This window comes from Garra rufa, chromosome 4 (assembly GCF_049309525.1).
Source record: "Garra rufa chromosome 4, GarRuf1.0, whole genome shotgun sequence".
NCBI classification, from domain to species: domain Eukaryota; kingdom Metazoa; phylum Chordata; class Actinopteri; order Cypriniformes; family Cyprinidae; genus Garra; species Garra rufa.
Genome location: NC_133364.1, coordinates 13,153,252 through 13,171,606, shown reverse-complemented (window position 1 = coordinate 13,171,606; position 18,355 = coordinate 13,153,252). Strand labels below are relative to the sequence as shown.

General features: G+C 40.7%; 1 protein-coding gene across 1 annotated transcript in view; it reads right to left on the bottom strand.

Moving 5' to 3' along the window:
- The window catches only part of pcloa (piccolo presynaptic cytomatrix protein a), a 52,634-nt gene that overhangs the window by 26,721 nt on the left and 7,558 nt on the right, over nucleotides 1–18,355 (bottom strand). Inside the window, exons 4-6 of the mRNA XM_073838666.1 lie at nucleotides 9,572–10,054; nucleotides 1,891–6,121; nucleotides 45–1,588 (exon numbers count right to left, since the gene is read on the bottom strand). Of these exons, the coding sequence (XP_073694767.1) occupies nucleotides 45–1,588; nucleotides 1,891–6,121; nucleotides 9,572–10,054 (6,258 nt within the window). The remainder of the gene's footprint in view (nucleotides 1–44; nucleotides 1,589–1,890; nucleotides 6,122–9,571; nucleotides 10,055–18,355) is intronic.

Here is an 18,355-nt window from a genome sequence, read left to right as displayed (position 1 = left end):
ACGTTACAAAAGTAAACGCTTATGAAAAAATCTTGTATACTCACAGAGTAACCCTCAGAATACTGGAAATTTGCTGCTGCCCTTTCTTCAGCAGTTGGGCTCATGGGTTTGGGGTCAGACATTGACCTTTGTATGACCTTGGGAGCCCTAGGACTTGTTGGTGGACCTTTAGATAGATCTGTGGCAGAGCGTATTCTCTGTGGACTCGTGTCTCCAAGCGATTTCTCATAGGACAAATACTCAAGGGATTTGCTAGGGGATACACAAGGGGAAATTGGAGAGTACAGTACTTTTGGGGATTTGGGAGGACCTGGGACAACCTGAAGAGTAGAGGCATCTGCTTTGAGGTGAGGAGACTGACATATATCAAGTGGAGTGGGACGCCTCTTTGGAGAGGAAGTTCTGTCAGAGTCAGGATAATCTACTCTAGTATCTACCTGCACAGAGTGTCCCCTAAGTGTTCCTGAGGAATCTGTTTGTACAGAGATTTCAGTTAGGGCCTGAACTGAAACAGGTCCTCTTTCACCTGTGCCATTTTTACCACCACGTGGTCTACTGCGCCTGCCTCGAGCAGGAACTTCCCATTCATCTTGGTCTTCATCGTCTGTCTGTACACAGCTATCAACACTTTTCTTTGTACTTTTCTTTTTCCTTCCTGCAGTGTAGGCCTTTTCAGTATTATCCTCCTCATCAGTCTGGCAGCCACTGTCCATTTTTCTTTCTCCTGCCACAACAAGAGCCTCTGGTAGGACTTCACTTGGATACATCTGCCTGAACTTCTGTTCCTCCAGCTGAAGTCTGAGCTGTTCTTGGAGTCTCTGGATCTGCTCTAACTGCTCCTGTTGTTGAGCATAAGTTTCCTTTTGCATCAAAAGGTGGGCCTGTCTCTCCTCTTCTTGCTGACATAGTATTTGCTGTTTCATGGCCTGGAGTTCTTCCAGTTCCTTCTGCACAAGAAGCTGCTCTTGCTCACGGAATCGCTGTATCTCCTGTCTCTCCCACTCAAGTTCTTCAGCCAAGCGTTGCTGCTTCATCTTCTCTAGCTCAAGAAGCTCACGCTCCACCTGGTACTGTCCATCTCCTGGACAAGACAGAGCTTCTAAAGAGGCTGCAATTGCATCCAGTGAAGCATTTGTGTAGGTGTCCAGGGCTGCCACTGTGGTGACTGTAGAAACTACATCTGAGAGAGTTGTGGAAAGGCCAGCCTTTGAAACAACAGTCTCCAGATTTAAGGGTATATCGCTTTGTTCCTCTGCTGTGGTTACAGCAATAGTTGAAAGAAAGCTGTGTGATCTAGTGAGAGGTTGATTTTGTAGAGTTGACAGTGACGGCATAGTATCACTTGTGTGCATGCCTGATAGAGTATTGTAGGATGTGCTGAAGATAGAGCCAGGCTGGGTGGTTATGGCATACGTAGAAGGAACTGGTGCTGCTACAGAAGAATAAACAATACCATTGGAAGATCTTAGGACACTAGAAACACCATAGTGGGTTCCAACTGCTGAAGTAATCCTGGCTTGTGTGTACTGTGGAACTGTCATTCCAGTGCACACTCCTGTAGACTTGTTTGAATAGTCTACAGCTTCACCTGTTAAAAGTTCATTTTGATAGATTAGAGTTCAGCACATACAAGGAGTGCAATGGTAACAGCACTGAGATAACCATGCACCATCCAAAGAATGAAAAATTAAAACAGCAGTAAGTATACTGAATAGCATGCAGCGACATGCAAAAATAAAAATAAAAATAAAAATAAATAAAGAATAAAAAAATTGAGAGCATGCAAAATGACTTCCCAAAAAACAGACAGGCATACGAAAAATCAGCTGGGAATAAGCAGAGGTAACTCAAAATGATATCGAGAAGAAAGATCTTCAATTTCATACTGACCTGCCACCAACATTTTTCCAGATGTCAGGTCTACAGCACCTTCAGTAGCCTCCTTGTAATCATAACTATGTTTACTTTTATATAGGAAGAGACCAGCCTCTGCCAGGTTTGTGTCCGACATTGAGGGTTTAATGCCCCCAAGACCTCTTATACCATAAGGAGTACGATCATATTGATAATGGTCATCTCTGTAGCCAAAACGATCCTCTGGTAATGGAGCTGAGGGCTGCTGAGTTGTACAGCTGCTTGCAAAAGGAAGCTTGTAGACTACATCACAGCAGACTGTTCTTCTTCCAGCAGTAAGATCTACTGGTTTTCCATCATCCTCTGTAATTACAGCAGTCACCACCTCTGCAGTGGACCCATTCATTGCAACCACAGTCTGTGCAGGTTTTACTGTGGTGAGGTCAACTGCACCGGATAAGCCTGTTTCTAGACGAGGGGGTATAGTCACAGCAATGCCATTGCTTGCAATTGTAGGAGCCATTGTTACAGGAACAGTTTTACTTATGGTTGTAGAGAGATTTATGGGTTTCTCTGGTTGAGAATCCACAGGCCTGTAAATAATTTGAGACACAGGCTCAAAGGATTTAGCTGTTGTAAGTTGGAGAGGCATTGATGTAGCCAGAGATGCATCATAAGCTACAGTGGCTGTGCATGTGAGGATGGTGATGTTGTCAGTAACCACTGAGACCGAGGAAGTGTCAGTACTTAGGTTTACTACAGATGACTGCACAGCACTTTGCTGACGTCCACCACTATCAAAAGCAAGGGACTGTCGTCTTGACTCAGAGGAGGACAGATCCACGCCTTTCATGGATGTCTCTGCATCTAATTTTGGGGTTCGGAGATCCACCACCTCACCAGGATGGTAGGCATGACCATTCTGCACTTGACCTGGTTCAGTTTTTATGTTTTCTTGAACAACAGAGATGCCAGTGGCTCTTGGAATGGGATGTGGAGGTGGTGTTCTTTCATGCACAACAGACACTGTGGTTCTTTGGACTTCAGTGGTAACTACCTGAACGCCAACATTTGGAATAATTGACTGAGGCTGTGTTGAGGCTGATATAGCCTCGTAGACATGACTCATGCTAGAAACTACCTTCTCTGGACCACATATTTCTTGACTTTCAATAGATTCAGTAATTCGTGTGAATGCCAATGGTACTCTAGTTGTTTGTGACTGTGGAGGTGGTTGAGGTGGTGAAGGAGGCAGTTTCTGAGGTGATTCTTGGCTAGGAGTTATTGAGGCTTGGGTCATGATACCTTCTGTAGGTGAACCGGGCTGAGATGGCAAAGTAATAACAACATATGTGTCACGTAAAACCTTGCCAAACCTGGGTGATGTAGGGGACTTGAGAGGAGATGTGCCCTTACTTTCAGCAGAGGGACTCAGATTAAGGACACTATCTGCACTGCTTGTACTCAGTATAGTAGGTCTGGTAGGTGTGTGGGCTGTAAAGGGTGGTTGAGCACCAGCTATGGGTTTGGGAGCTATGGGAGGTTTAACAGTGTCCCCAGGTTTGTGACTGAAGGTTAGGCCTGCAGGAATAGAGGATGGCTTAGGTGGTACAGGTGGAGGAACATGGGGCTTAGAGCCCGGAGTAAGAGGCTGCCTTACTGGTACACTGTCACCTGTGGTTGGCATGCCAACTGGAGTAGTTCTTGGGGGGACCTGTGGTGGAGTCTTTTTGGGATACACAGAGGGTTTGGGTAGTGTTGGAGGGGGTAAGGGTGGAGGAACTGGAATGTCTGCTTTTTCCAGAGATGCAGCTCTGCGTAGTACTACTGGTTTGGGAGGAACTGGTGGAGCAGTCGATACTACACTAGGCATAGTGGATACTATATATTGCGGTACTGTGGGCAAAGGTGATACACTTACAACTACTGGGGCTGACGGTCTTGAAATTACACTAGGAACTGGTGCTGTAAAAGAGTCAATTTGACCAGAGGTTGAAGACTTGGACAAGTCAACAACACCTGTCTGCTCAATTCCTACAATTTTCTCTGTGGCATCCTGTGAATCACTTGATACTGCAGGCAATATTACTTCTCTTTGTAGTGACAAATCATCTACAACTGGCTCTGAGGCTGATGTTTTCTGGAAAGCCTCATCCAGAAGTGGTTCTGGTTCAGTCTTTGTAACTGAAACTGTAGCTTTCTCAAAGTTCTGCGTTTGATCAGGAATGCTTTCTTCACCAGATTCCTCTTCACCTGATGAGCACTGTGTCACTCTCAGATCAGGTATAGGCAGTATTCTTCGTAGGGGTGCTGGCTCAGTTTTTTCAACTTGGGCTATTGTTGTCCCTTGTGCCATGCCACTCAGATCAGGGCCTGCTTGAGTTGGACTGGTTCCTGGGGTTAGTACTGCTCTTTGCTTCTTCATAAGTTCTTCATAGGCTGCTTCTGCATCTAATAATGGTCTTCCGTCCTTTCCGGACTGGCCTGTGATGCTTGATGACATAGTGCTTTGCTCTTTGCTTGAGTCGGTATCAGGCAACACAGTTTCTGCTTTAGGAACATCTTCTACTGGCTTACTGTGTGTTATCTCCGTTTCCTTCAGCATAATCTCTTTCTTTCTTTGCATCATGTCCTCATAAACCTCATCAGGTGATCTCAGGTTTTTTTTGGGTTTCTCTGACACAGAAAGTTTATCTGGTTCCTGCTCATAGGATGCATCATCAACAAGAGACTCATATGCATAATCTTCTATCAGCATACCCCCATAAAGAGATTCTTTACCAGGTGGATGTTCCTTGCCATCATTAGTTGGAGATTTAACCTTTAGCATAATCTCTTCATATGTCTCATCAGCACTTTTTAATGTTTGTTTTCTCTTTTCTTTGGACTGACTATCAATGTGTTGCTCATCTGTTGGAGAGTACAGCGAGACTGATGTTGGTAACTGATACACTTTTTGGACCGCAACAATCTTTTCTGGCAGAATCTCAAAGCTCTCTGGTTCTGACTCCATGCTTGGGGATAGGTCTGAGCAGGAAGACCTGCGGAACTCCTCCATCTCTGCTTCCTGTCGTAGCTCTTCTGTGGGAGATGCATCCTCAATTGGTGAAAGGTTGCTTGGCGGAGTTTTGGGCCTTTCTCTCCTCCTCTGTGCCCGTATCTCTTCTTTGTCTTTCTTTGACTTCTTTCCTGTGCCCTTCTGCTTCTCCTGTTCTCTCAGAAGCTCCTCTTCCTCTCGCAACTCCTCTTCCTCCGATGAATCCTCAATGGTAGGAAGCATCTGACCTGGCTGCCGGTGTTTCGCTTTCCTCTGCTGCTTGCCTTCACCACTAGACCGAACATGACTTGGGCTGCTGCTGTCACTGTCTTCATCAAGAGAAGACAAAGATGTTGGAGATGTTCCTGGGGTAAAACTGGATGCATGTAAACTGGAAGAGCCTTCACCTCTTGACCTGTCATCAGGAGAGTCTGTAAGGCTCTCTACCTCACCATCATCTGATGTCTGACGTACAGTTGCTGTACTGTTGAGTTCAATTGTTTTGAAATGTCGGATGCCAGCTCCACTGTCTACTGAAGGTTGTTCTCCTTTAGCTAGTTCTTCAATTTTAGTTACAGAGATAATACTCTTCCGTTCAGGCTCATCTTCTGGACTGATACTGTTCTTTTTAAGTAGGCGTCTCCCTTTAGACAATTCACTTTTGTCCTTATCATCTTTCTTTGCATTTTGTTCCATTTGCTTCTTCTCTTGATCTTTAATTTTCCGTCTGGCAAGGTTTTCTTCATCAGATGGTGATGCATCCTCATCTGCACTCATCTCTATGATCTGCTTCCGGATGAAATCCTCCTCGTCCATAGGACTCTCCATTTCTACTTCCTTATCTCCAACAGGCTTTTTTCTTTGCAGTTTAGGTGAAGGTTCTCCCTCACTACTGTCCTCAAAAGAATCTCCTTGGATATCAGTTGGAACCAGAAGTTTTTTCCGCTCTTTTTTTGGTGCATCAGTCTTTTGCTCTTGCGTTTCTCCATGTTGGTCATCCTCTGAGCTGGGTTCTGGAGACATTGGCAACACTACCAGTCGACGCTTGACCTTTGGAGTTTCAGTTTGTGATTCCTCTTTAGAAGTTGTCTGAGCCTTTAGTATTGGAAGGACAGTGCTTTCCAACTTGGCCAAGTCTGAAGGACTCGTGGGGCTGCTTTCTTTATCTTTCTCACTAGGCTCCCTCAGTAGCTCACCTTCTTTCACTGGGACAGCAGCCTCTTCTTTATTCTGCAAAACAGAAAAAAAATTAGAATTTGACAAGTTATAATTTCAACCATAATAAAAACATGCATTATATTTAACAAGGGAAAAGTGAACTACGTACGATAACTGTTGGGATATTATAGGTGTCTAGTCAATTAACCTAGATTTTCTACTATTTATCTATACCCCTACATAGGATCAACTGTGGGATGCTGTAGGTGTCTACACAATGAACCTAGTTTATTAGGATATCTATACCTCTACAGCTACATGTACAGTTACCTCTTCAGATTCATCAATTTTATTAGGCTTTATCAATGGCTGTAACGCATCATCACATTTTTCTTCTGGTTCAGAGGTCAACTTCCCCTCCTCTGATTTGTTTCTTTCCTGTTGGCTAAATGTAGATGGTGGGGAGACTACTTCTACATCATGGTCTAGACTATGGGGCACACATTTAGCTGTAGATTCAAGTTCAGTTTTATTAGTGATTTCCAGGTTAGCTACAGGCAGTGCTTTTTCCATCATCTCCTCACTGGCTAATTTATCTTTCTCACTAGATGTGGTAGATGTTACAGCAGGGGTTTGGACTTGTTGTGTAGATTGCATCTCTTCAGGCCTAATCTCAATTACTGCTTTTTTGTCTTCATTCTTACTCATCACTGTGGATGAGGGGATTTCTATATTCTGGTCAGTAAGACCCTTTGGCATGGCAGATTGTTCTAGATCTTTTTCTGTCACAGAGTCTGGAGTCTGCCTAATATCCTTCTGTTCTGGCAATCTTTTTTCTACCATCTCAATCACTGCAGGAGTCTGGACTTGTGTAGACTGCATCTCTTCAGGGTTAATCTCAATTATTGCTTTTATGTCTTCATTCAGACTAATCACCGGGGATGAGGGGTCTTCTATTTTCTGGTCAGTAAGACCCTTTGGCATGGCAGATTGTTCTAGATCTTTTTCTGTCACAGAGTCTGGAATCTGCCTAATATCCTTCTGTTCTGGCAATCTTTTTTCTACCATCTCATTCACGGCAGGAGTCTGGACTTGTGTAGACTGCATCTCTTCAGGCTTATTCTCAATTATTGCTTTTATGTCTTCATTCTGACTACCCACTGGGGATAAGGGGACTTCTATTTTTTGATCAGTTGGCATGGGAGATTGTTCTAGATCTTTTTCTGTCACAGAGTCTGGAATCTGCCTAATATCCTTCTGTGATTGCAATATTTCTTCTAACATCTCATTCAATGCAGGAGTCTGGGCTTGTTGTGTAGACTGCATCTCTTCAGGCTTATTCTCAATTATTGCTTTTATGTCTTCATTCTGACTAACCACCGGGGATAAGGGTACTTCTATTTTCTGATCAGTTGGCATGGGAGATTGTTCTAGATCTTTTTCTGTCACAGAGTCTGGAATTTGCCTAATATCCTTATGTTCTGGCAATATCTCTTCTACCATCTCCTTCACAGCAGGAGTCTGGGCTTGTTGTGAAGACTGCATCTTTTCAGGCTTAATCTCAATTATTGATTTTATGTCTTCATTCTGAGTAACCACTGGGGATGAGGGGACTTCTATTTTCTGTTCAGTAAGACCCTTTGGCATGGCAGACTGTTCTAGAACTTTTTCTGTCACAGAGTCTGGAATCTGCCTAATATCCTTCTGTGATTGCAATATTTCTTCTAACATCTCATTCAATGCAGGAGTCTGGGCTTGTTGTGTAGACTGCATCTCTTCAGGCTTATTCTCAATTATTGCTTTTATGTCTTCATTCTGACTAACCACCGGGGATAAGGGTACTTCTATTTTCTGATCAGTTGGCATGGGAGATTGTTCTAGATCTTTTTCTGTCACAGAGTCTGGAATCTGCCTAATATCCTTATGTTCTGGCAATATTTCTTCTACCATCTCCTTCACAGCAGGAGTCTGGGATTGTTGTGTAGACTGCATCTCTTCAGGCTTAATCTCAATTATTGCTTTTATGTCTTTATTCTGACTAACCACCGGGGATGATGGGACTTCTGTTTTCTGGTTAGTAAAATCACTTGACATGACAGACTGTTCTAGAGCTTTTTCTGTCACACTGTCTGGAATTTGCCTAATTTCCCCTTCTTCTGGAAATAGTTTTTCTACCATCTCTGAAACATTATGATGACTAACAGATGATAATTCATCTTTAATGACTTCACATTCATTCTCATTCTGTGTAATACCAGCATCTGACTCTGTGATTTGTTCGCAGACTTCCTCTGTTTCTAATTTTTGTCCCTCTGTTTTGGGAGCAGCTTCTTGAAGGGCTGGAGGGTATGCATCCCCCATCTTTTTCTCCTCTATGTTTTTAACTGAATTAATCTCTTGTTGAGAGAAAGTGCTTTCAGAACTAAATTCAAATTTCATGTTGTCAGACATAGTCTTGAGAGTGACTTTCTCCTCTGTGTTCTCAAGAATCTTTAAATCTCCACCTGCTTGATCTGGCATACATTTTTCCAGCTCTGTTTCATCTGTGCTCATCTGTTCCTTTTCCAGTGGCTTATCCTCTTTTTCTACACAGATCTCTTTAGTGCTGTGCTCCTTTGGGTTATTTGTACTAACATTTTCATCTCCATTCGCCAATATTTTTTCTGTGAAGTTCAGATCAGTAACTGGAGATGGTGAGAGCTCATCTAATTGTGTATGTGATGTGTTCTCTAACTCTATCTTATCTTCTGTTAGACTTTTTTCAGAATTCTCATTGATCATATCTACAGAAATATCATTTGCCATAAGACTAGAATCTTTGCTAGTGACTTCTGACTTTTCAGATGAATCTTTCATCTCTGGCATTTGTAAAATAATCTCTTCTTTGTCACATACATCTGCAATACTTGCTGGGTTACTTGCTGCAAAACCTGCAGGGGTTAACTGTGTTGTTTCTGTAACCGGCTCTTCTGTTAATTCATTATCTAAAATGGCCTCCTCTATGACTACATTTTTAAGTTGATCTGCTTTATTTTCTAGCTCTGCAGATTCTTCCTGATCAGTAATATTATAGGATGGCTGATCATCACTGGGCTCACTGGACTCAATCCTTGCTGCCTCACTTTGCACAGAGGCCTCAGGTTTCCTCTCTGGCACATCCCCTATGCTACTTTGATCAGGATCAGTAGTTGCTGCCTCGATAGAGCTTTCCTTTACAGACATGTTATCTGCTATATCTACATTTGAGGGAAGTGTGAGCTTTTCAGATTGTTTATCTGTAGTCTGACTATGTGGTTCCTTGCTTATAGGAGAGCTTGCATTGGTCTCTGTGACTGGCTCTGATGTCTCAGTAGATTGTGGCTCTATTTCTTTTTCTGAAACAGCTTCCACATCACTAACCAGAAGGGTATGAATAACATTATCGATTATATGTGCTTCTTGGCTGCTTTCAGGCTCTGTGTTACCATATTCTAGCTTTTGAACCTGGCACTGTTCAGGCTTACTTTGCTCTGCATTCTGTACGTCTACATGGTCCTCAGTTTGTTCTACAGTTTCAGCCTGTTCTACATCTGCCCCTTTAACATCTGCTGTCTCTTCTAAAACATGAGGTGTAGGAGGGGCATCTTCCATAACTATTTGCTCAGGTGCTTGCTCTTTGCTCTCTTCTGGTACTACCTGTGTACTCTTCAGTACTGGCTCTGCTGTAATCCCTTGTTCTGCATCTGTATTTTTGACATCTTTAGCATCAACTTTGGCTGAGACTGGCTCAGACTTGTCAGCTGGGGCCTGAGTTATGCTGGGTATCTGTGTTAGCCCTTTGGCAGGGGTAGCAGTGGCAGTAGGTGCAGGAGAGGAAGGGGTGGAGGATGCAGCACGGGCTGGGGAGGAGGGAGGGGTGGGTTCGTGTTTGGCTGGTAGCTTGGATGGAGAAGGTGGAGGTGGCATATCCCCAAGTTGCCCAGAGAGAGCCCTTTGAGTCTGGCAGTTTAGGCAGAGCCATTCTTTCTGTAAAAAAAAGGAATAGCAGATTTGAGATGAAGTTTTAAAAGTTGAGGTGCTAAAATACATTTCAAGCCTCTGATTCAGTGTTTTTTTCATATTGCACAACACATTTAACTAGAAACTTCTAACGCTACAACAATGGATAACTCACTCTATTTCTAGAGTCATTTTTAAATGTATGCAACTTAAGAGATTGTTCATGTATTATTAAAAGTAATGGGATGAACCTTTATCAGTTCAACGTCGGAAAAACCTGTTCAGCAAAAACTGCACCTCAACAGTTAACAGATGCTAGTCAATATTTGGAGTGAATGAATATGCATGTGTGGTGTATGTGTGGAGGTGGGTGTATTGGTCTTTATTTTTAGGCTAATAGTGAGATAAAACAAGCAAAAGATTAAGCAGGTTTCGGCAGTGCTGTGTGGATATATGGTGTTCCTCCAACTTACAAAGGTAGGCTACACAAAATTATCTATTTAGAGCTAATTAAATCTGCTAGCAAGCACATTGTAGAATGGAATAAAGAAAATGTGGTCTACAGTGGTTCACGGAAACTAGCATCCTTTCAGCATAATTTACTTGAGAGACCACATGGGAAAAATTCCATCCCCCACTTAAACTGTGATTGAGATTTGAACACAGCTCAATTTCAAACTAACAACTGTTTATAATGACTGTTTCCCCTAAATTCCAGCCCACAGGAATTCATTTAGACAGATTTCAAAGAGGTACTTTCTAAAGGAAAAACAATGGGACTGCTGAAAGCTACAAAAAGAACAACATCTGAAATGTACTGAACCTTGTGGCATCAAGCAGAGCACTCCACGCCACTGGATGCACCACAAATGGCAACGTCAGAGATGAATATTACATGTTCATGGGGATGTAGATGCCACATGCAGGCAGTCCTCTCATGAGGAATCATGCCCCACTGGCTGATGTAAATTCAGAGCGATCTATGTTAGGCTTCAGTGCTGAGGCATGCTTAGCTACGTTTTGGTTCTCCAATAGCTTAGCTGCAGGGTTTAGTCTAAATCTAGAGAAGGTCTGGGATCCCTGCACCATGCGAGGACAGAGACACTCTAAAAAATGTGCATTTCATACCAAACACAAGTTGTATGGCAAGACGCAATACTGTATTGGTGCGCAAGGACACAGTTCAAGGACAAAGACACACAATCCTAATGAAACCCTATAAGATGAAAGAATGATGTGATTGTAACCTTATGAAAGGTACGGTACTTGTGTTTCAACATTATGCTGAAAGGTCCATCAGAAGAGAAGGAAATATCATCCTTCCTATCTAAGAAAACAATGACCTATGAATCTAAGAAACTAGGAAAATAAAACCGTAAATATTTTCAGGTCAAACACTGCAGTACTGTTCCCTGAATGATCATAATGATGAGCAAAAACACATGTCTGCTCTCACTTCTAATGCAGCTTGACAATAAAACACTGACTAGAAAATGAAAGTTGCGCTCAACTTCTTTTCATGTAACTCATCAGCAACAAAGCAATCTACCCATGTGCCAGATCACAAATTACAAGATCAGACAGAAAGCAGACTTGAAACTGGATAAAAACTGATCTATTTGACTCACAGACTTCAATTACAGTATGAAACATAAATTGAGTCATTTTATTCAATACCTGGCCACTAACAGCATGATCTGGCTAGCATACTCATGTATTTCAAAACACACTAGCCTCACAAACAGGGGCATTACATCCAGCAGCCTCAGAGGTGAAGAGACTGTAACTGATGTGAAATAATGAGAGTTCAGGCAGTCGCATGATTTGTGAGCTCAGGCTGAAAACACTGCTTGTCTTCTCACCACTCATTCTTTCATATTTGCTGAGTTTGCAGACATGGATATCAGACAGAGCTACATGAATTTTTTTCTTTTTTTATGAGGGCCAGACTTCTTTAGAACATCTTAGGCTGCTGATAAGGAAATGTATCTGAGATTTATTACAGATTATTTGAAAGGTAAATTTGCCATGTAGGGTCTACAGTAGAGACAAAAAATGCATGATAATGCATTCATGCATTTTAATTTTGTAGCTTATTAAGTGGAAATATATCTCATGAAGTTTAAATAATAATAATAATAATAAAAGGTCACAGCATAAAGTAAATGTGATAAAACAACAACTACAACAGAGAAATCCATCTCTCATTTTTATTGTGATACCATTTCAATAGGGATTTTAGCTGCTTAATTACAAAAGATGTAACAAAAAGTTTTCTTATCATCTTCCTTCAATGACAAGAAACCTGACCTGAATGTAAGTTTCCCTCTCTGTCAATCAGTAAAACGGTGCTTTAAAATCCTTATTCAATGAGCACAGATGGGTGTGCTTACTCTCAAAGCCAGATTGTGTGTATGTGTGAAACCTGCTAAATTTACTAAAATCCCAAAGACTACGACAGCCTTACTTTGCTAATGCAATACACTCACAAAACCTACCATGTCAATTGAAGTTTCCATCAAAATTTGCTCTTTACAGTTATTGTTTACAAATGTAAAATAATAATAAAAAATACTACAGAAATACCTTCAATTCGATGCTTTCCAAGCTTTCCAAATCAAACAAAAACTGCATTTTTGTGGAATCAGTGGTTACCAAGTCAAATGTTCAAAAGGCTAGTAATGTAGAATTATAAAAATAATAATTTAAAAGTATACAAGATACACAGAATAAGCCTTTTCATTTAATTTACAGATTCAAATGTGACCAAATTATGTATTCGGGTCAAATTGTTTTCTACTCCTCTCATAAACGCACAATAAGCAAACAAATAGGAAGTCATATTTTCTCAATAACCTTTCCACACGCTTCCTCCTCCAAATTCTAATATCATTCACCGCCTCCTCTCTCACACTCAATGCTCTTTCTTTCTCTCCTCCTCTCACATCCGCCACCCATCTTCCTCTCCTTATTTGCTAGCTACAGTAGGTCTCTGTGAGGTTCAAACTTCCTGTAAGACTCCGTGTTGGCACCATACCGATTTCCTGGTGCTGCCGGCACGGTTAAAATGCGGCAGTTTTTATTACACTAAAGCATCTAATGTTGTCAACACATGAAAATACTACAAAAATAAAGGACAAACAAAAGGAGCTTTTTGACACTCCATAGACAGCAATGCAACCACCAATTTCAAGGCCCAGAAAGGTAGTAAGGACATAGTTAAAATAGTTTGTGACATCAGTGGTTCAACCATAATGTTATGAAACTACGGGAATACTTTTTGTGTGCTAAAACAAACGGCACATACCGCTGTACCGTTGCTGTCTATGCAGGGTCAGAAAGTTCTCTGATTTCATAAAAAAATATCTTAATTTGTTTTCCGAAGATGAACAAAGGTCTTAGAGGATTGGAACAACATGAGCTTCGGTAATTAATTTTTATCCCTGTAAGTTTTCAGAAATCCACAAATTCAAATTTGAGTCAGCTTGTATTTCTCAATAGCACGACTGCTGTCTTTGTACACCGAGAGCTTGGTTTAATGGACAGGGTACCTTGTAGCTGTCTCTCCATCAGGCACACACACACACAAAACACCTTTGTATCTAAAAATACGACTGCTTTCAAAACATCAGGGAGAGTATGGCACGTGGTGGACACTGCAGGAATACGTCTGGCCTAAAAGAGAGCCTTTCAAGCTCAAAGGAAAACACACACAGTCACATACACGACAATAAAAGCTTGCTGCCACAAAGAGGAACATCTCCCATGATGTCCTGCAGACATTCTTGGCTCTGCTTCTACCACTCCTTTGCCACTCTGGCTATTTTTGCCTTAGTGTACTGGAGAGTACAGAGGCAGAGCTTTGAATGCGAGCCAGACAGACAGGTAAAATAAAACACAGATAGACTGGACTGTGAAAGCAATTGTATGATAAAGCCAGGAATAAATAATGAATATTTGAAAATCCAGATAAAACTAATATTTAGTGCCTCAGCATGGCAAGCCATTACTTGGACATTCACATGGACACAATCGTCCTGTAGATTTAGAGACCAAGAGGTGTTCTTCAGAGAAATTCAGGCTAGAAATCAGAAGATTGCTAAAGATAAACAAAGCAAACATCAGAATCAAACAGACAGGCGGACAGATCTCCATGGCGATGGAAGGCACACAGACACACACGTCTGTACACATTATATAAAGTGATCAAACAGACAGATTGGGAGACGGCACTGTAGCTATGGGAACAGAACAAGCAGACAGAAGAAGGTTCAGTAGCTGTTTATGGCGGATATGAAGCGTTCAAGTTGAAGTGTTAGGAAGAATTAAGAAGGAGTTTAACTTCTCATTTCTAGGCAGAAGTGTAAACAGACTGGCAAAATTTGGGAGGAACTTGTTCATCCAGCTGATCCTGTCAGTGCTTGTAGCACAGCGTTATTTATTTTTTATATTTTTCAAATGCGTTTTAAAAGAAAACCCGGTATCAAGACTTATATGGCTTAATATAACATAAATGATGTCTCTTACTAAAATTTGCTGTAGAAAATCCATTAATGATTTACATTATTTAAAAAATTTAAATTGTTTTATACATATTTTGGACTATGGGGCGCCGTTATTATTTCGATGACATGAAATGTTTGAACTCAGTGAGCTACTGACACTACCTGTTGCTATTTTTACCATAACACAACTTGGAATACACAACTAGGAAAATAAAATACTAATACGATGCCACATTGTGTGGCTATTGGTTGTAATTTTCAGTCGAAGGGCAACAAGAAAATGTAAGTCTTCACTGCTTTCCTAGCGATAAGAAGAGGAGAAAACAATGGGGAGCTGCCTGTGGATGAATAAAACTTCAGAAAGACCTGCGTATTTGTTCTCTCCACTTTAGCCCTGATACCTTTTAGTAGACCACAGCCACTGAAAGAGCTTACAAATGGCAGAGACAAGAAATGATAGATGCCATCCTTGCAGGATGTAAACATGCAGATGCTTGTCATGACACCACAGCCACAGAAAGAGTATTTTAGTGTGGATTTCACTTAGTATCGGGGGGAGTTTCAACTCATTGCGGGTAAAAATGTATGGTACTACATTTGATTTAAGTCTGCGGTTATATCCATCGCCACCTTTAAGATCTTTCAGCTTTGGTCATCGTATCAGTATATTATTTTCAACAGGTAGTGCCAGTTGCTCACCAGGTGCAACCATTTCATATCATCAAAATAATGGCGCCCCCATAGGCGCCTCCAAAATATGTATAAAAAGATGTGGATTTTTTTTTTTTAAATGACGTAAATCTTACATAGGTTTTCTACTACTATTTCAGTAAGATCCATCATTTAGGTTATATTAGGCCAAAGAAGTCTTAATATCTAGTGTTTCCTTTTAAAAAACTTTCAAAAAACTTTAAAAAACTTTAAAAGACTTTCAATCCTTAATCATTAAAATACAACAACACTTTAAAATGCAACATAATATAATTAAAATAATATAATAATATAATAATTTGAAATGGTGGAGTGGTGGAAATGTTCATGGTGTTCTAAATTAAAAAAATAAATGTTTTAGAGGCAAAGCAAGCTATCATACTTTGATTTAGAGAATAATAAACAATGATGAATACACCAGATACACGTATTTAGAAAATAAATTATGATTTCATGTTGAATTCAGGGTTATTCAAACATGTATACTGGTTAAGGCATATTGACAATGTTATTCTCCTTTGAAATGCATCATTTTTATCAAAGCTGAATCAAATCAGGTCAAAGACAGAATGCGATCACGCCTGCTCTACAGCTAGAGAGAGACAGCACAATAGCATGAAGCAGTTCTGGCTGTTGGATGCTCAGATTTAGGGAGGTGGTGGATTATGTAAAACTGTGGAGTAGTGCTCTGAGGGAGGCCATGCAGTGCTGTATCTGACCCCAAGCTGGAAATACTGAGGAAGGGGAGTCAACTAAATCTATTAGAATAGTGGAGAGGGAGGTGGATGGGTCACAGTGGGCGTGAGCATGAGCGTGAGCGGCATGTGGGCAAAACCTTGGAGAATAGAGGCATGGCAGAAGACAAACAAAATGCGCTTGATTTCACGTTACACTTGGGCTGTCTCTGACTGTATGCAAGGAATGAATGGGTCATCTTTGAGGTGGGGGCGCACTGTGGGGAGGGATGACACATCAGGTGGCTGGCAAGTGACTCAAAGCCAAAGGCAGATGGCCAACCAAAAAAAAAAAAACACACCCAAGAGTGTGAAATCTATTCCCTGATCCAGTTCTCTGTGGGACTGTTGTGAAACTGTCAACACTGTGCCACATGGAAAAAGAGTCACACCTGATTTGTCCAACATTGCCTACCTCATTAGCCATAAACGGACAATGTTACATTTCTTATTAACTAAGAGGACATGCAACTAAGCACAATTGGCCAGGGCCTGAAGGTTAAAGTTTTTTGAGGAAAACATTACCGGATTTTTCTTCATATAGTGGACTTCAATGAGAACCAACAGGTTGAAGGTCCAAATTGCAGATTTAATGCAGCTCTACACGATCCCAGCAGAGGAATAAGGGTCTTATCTAGCTAAACAAACAAATACATGTTTTTTTTTTTTTTATTCCATAATGTATGAAGTCAAGCTAGTACAAGATTTGTGGTTAACGAGTATATAATTTTTGTATAACAATATAAAAATGGCAGATTGTTTCGCTACATAAGACCCTTATTCCTTGGCTAGGATCGTGTAGAGCCCTTTAAGTGGCATAGAAACTGGAATTTGGACCTTCAACACATTGGTTCCCATTGGAGTCCACTATATGGAGAAGAATCCTGGAGTGTTTTCTCAAAAACCTTAATTGCTTTTCCACTGAAAAAAGAAAGACATCTTGGATGACATAGGGGTGAGTAAATTATCAGAAAGGTTTTTTTTTTCTGGAGTTAACTAATCCTTTAATGAAATGTCCCGAGGTAAATACTTACAAGTTAAAGGAGTATTTCAGGTTCAGAACAAGTTTAAAATCAACATCATTTGTGGTATAAGTTGATTTCCACAAAATTTAATTTAGAAAAGTTTCTAATTTTCTTAAAAAAAGCAAAAATCGAAGTTATGTTGAAGGACTAACAATGGAAGTAAATTGGGCCAAATGCCATTTTTTGGAGATTTTTTTTATATATATTATGCTAACATGCATTTTGTGTATGTTTTGTGGTTATAATATTGCAACAGTTAATTTTAAAAATTAATGTGAATGGATTGGCTGAATTGACTTCTCAATGTAACACAGATACTTGATTTCTTGATTTTTTTTTCCTGACAGATGTAGAAAATAAGTTGAAATTACATTATACTAACATTATGACAAGTGTTGTCGGTTGAGCTCACCTTGTATTAAATCCATAATATTTATGACTCAAGACATTGAGTCAAAATTTTTCATTTAAATGAATAAAGCATGTTAGATTCTGGGCAGATTCTTAAATGACTAGTGTTTTATATTATACATCGACTGTGATGTCTAGGGAACATTTCCAACTTTGTTCAAAACATCCAGTGAAAAATGCCAAGAATGAGAATGAAGAAAGAATTGAGACAAAATGGGATATTCTAATTCAAGTCATATAAATCCATGGAGGAGGATGGAATGAGGCAGAGGAGCAGCGCCACAAGGATGAACAGTCACGTCACATGAATAAGTGAAAAACCCAATGGGGAAGGTGTGTAAGAGGTAAGAGAAATAATGAAGAGAAAAGGAGATAATCTTTGAAAGCCAAAGTGTGTCGTACTAAAACCTTGTACACACTGAAAGATTTTAAAATGTGGCTCTTAAGTGGCCTTTAGAAAAACTCAACTGTTGCCCTTTAAATCCTGTTAGCGAAAACAGATTACTACACAAACTCTCACATGCACACTCACCCCACATTGTCACAGTAGCACAAGTAGTGTTGAAATCTACAGGAAGGGAGAGAGAGAGAGAGATACAGACTAAATCTAATCTCAAGTGAGGATGTTCTTCAAATGGAAGCACTTCAGCACTGATCCTGATAACGCAATTTTGTACGGCCTTGAGCCTTTTTGATCAGGCCGATCTGATGAATAAACAACACACTGCAAAGGCATGCAGTCTCATGCATTAACGTCTACTACAATAAGGCCTGTCTACAGTTAAAAACGACAGGACTGTCTTTGTTTTCAGTTCTGGTCTAAGCCAAATGGGGATCAGTGTTGTCAGCCATCTTGGAAGGGTACTCCTGACAGTATAATAAGTGAAGTCATTGGCCGTACCATGTGAGGTAAAACCAGACGCACATGTTCAAGCTAATCTG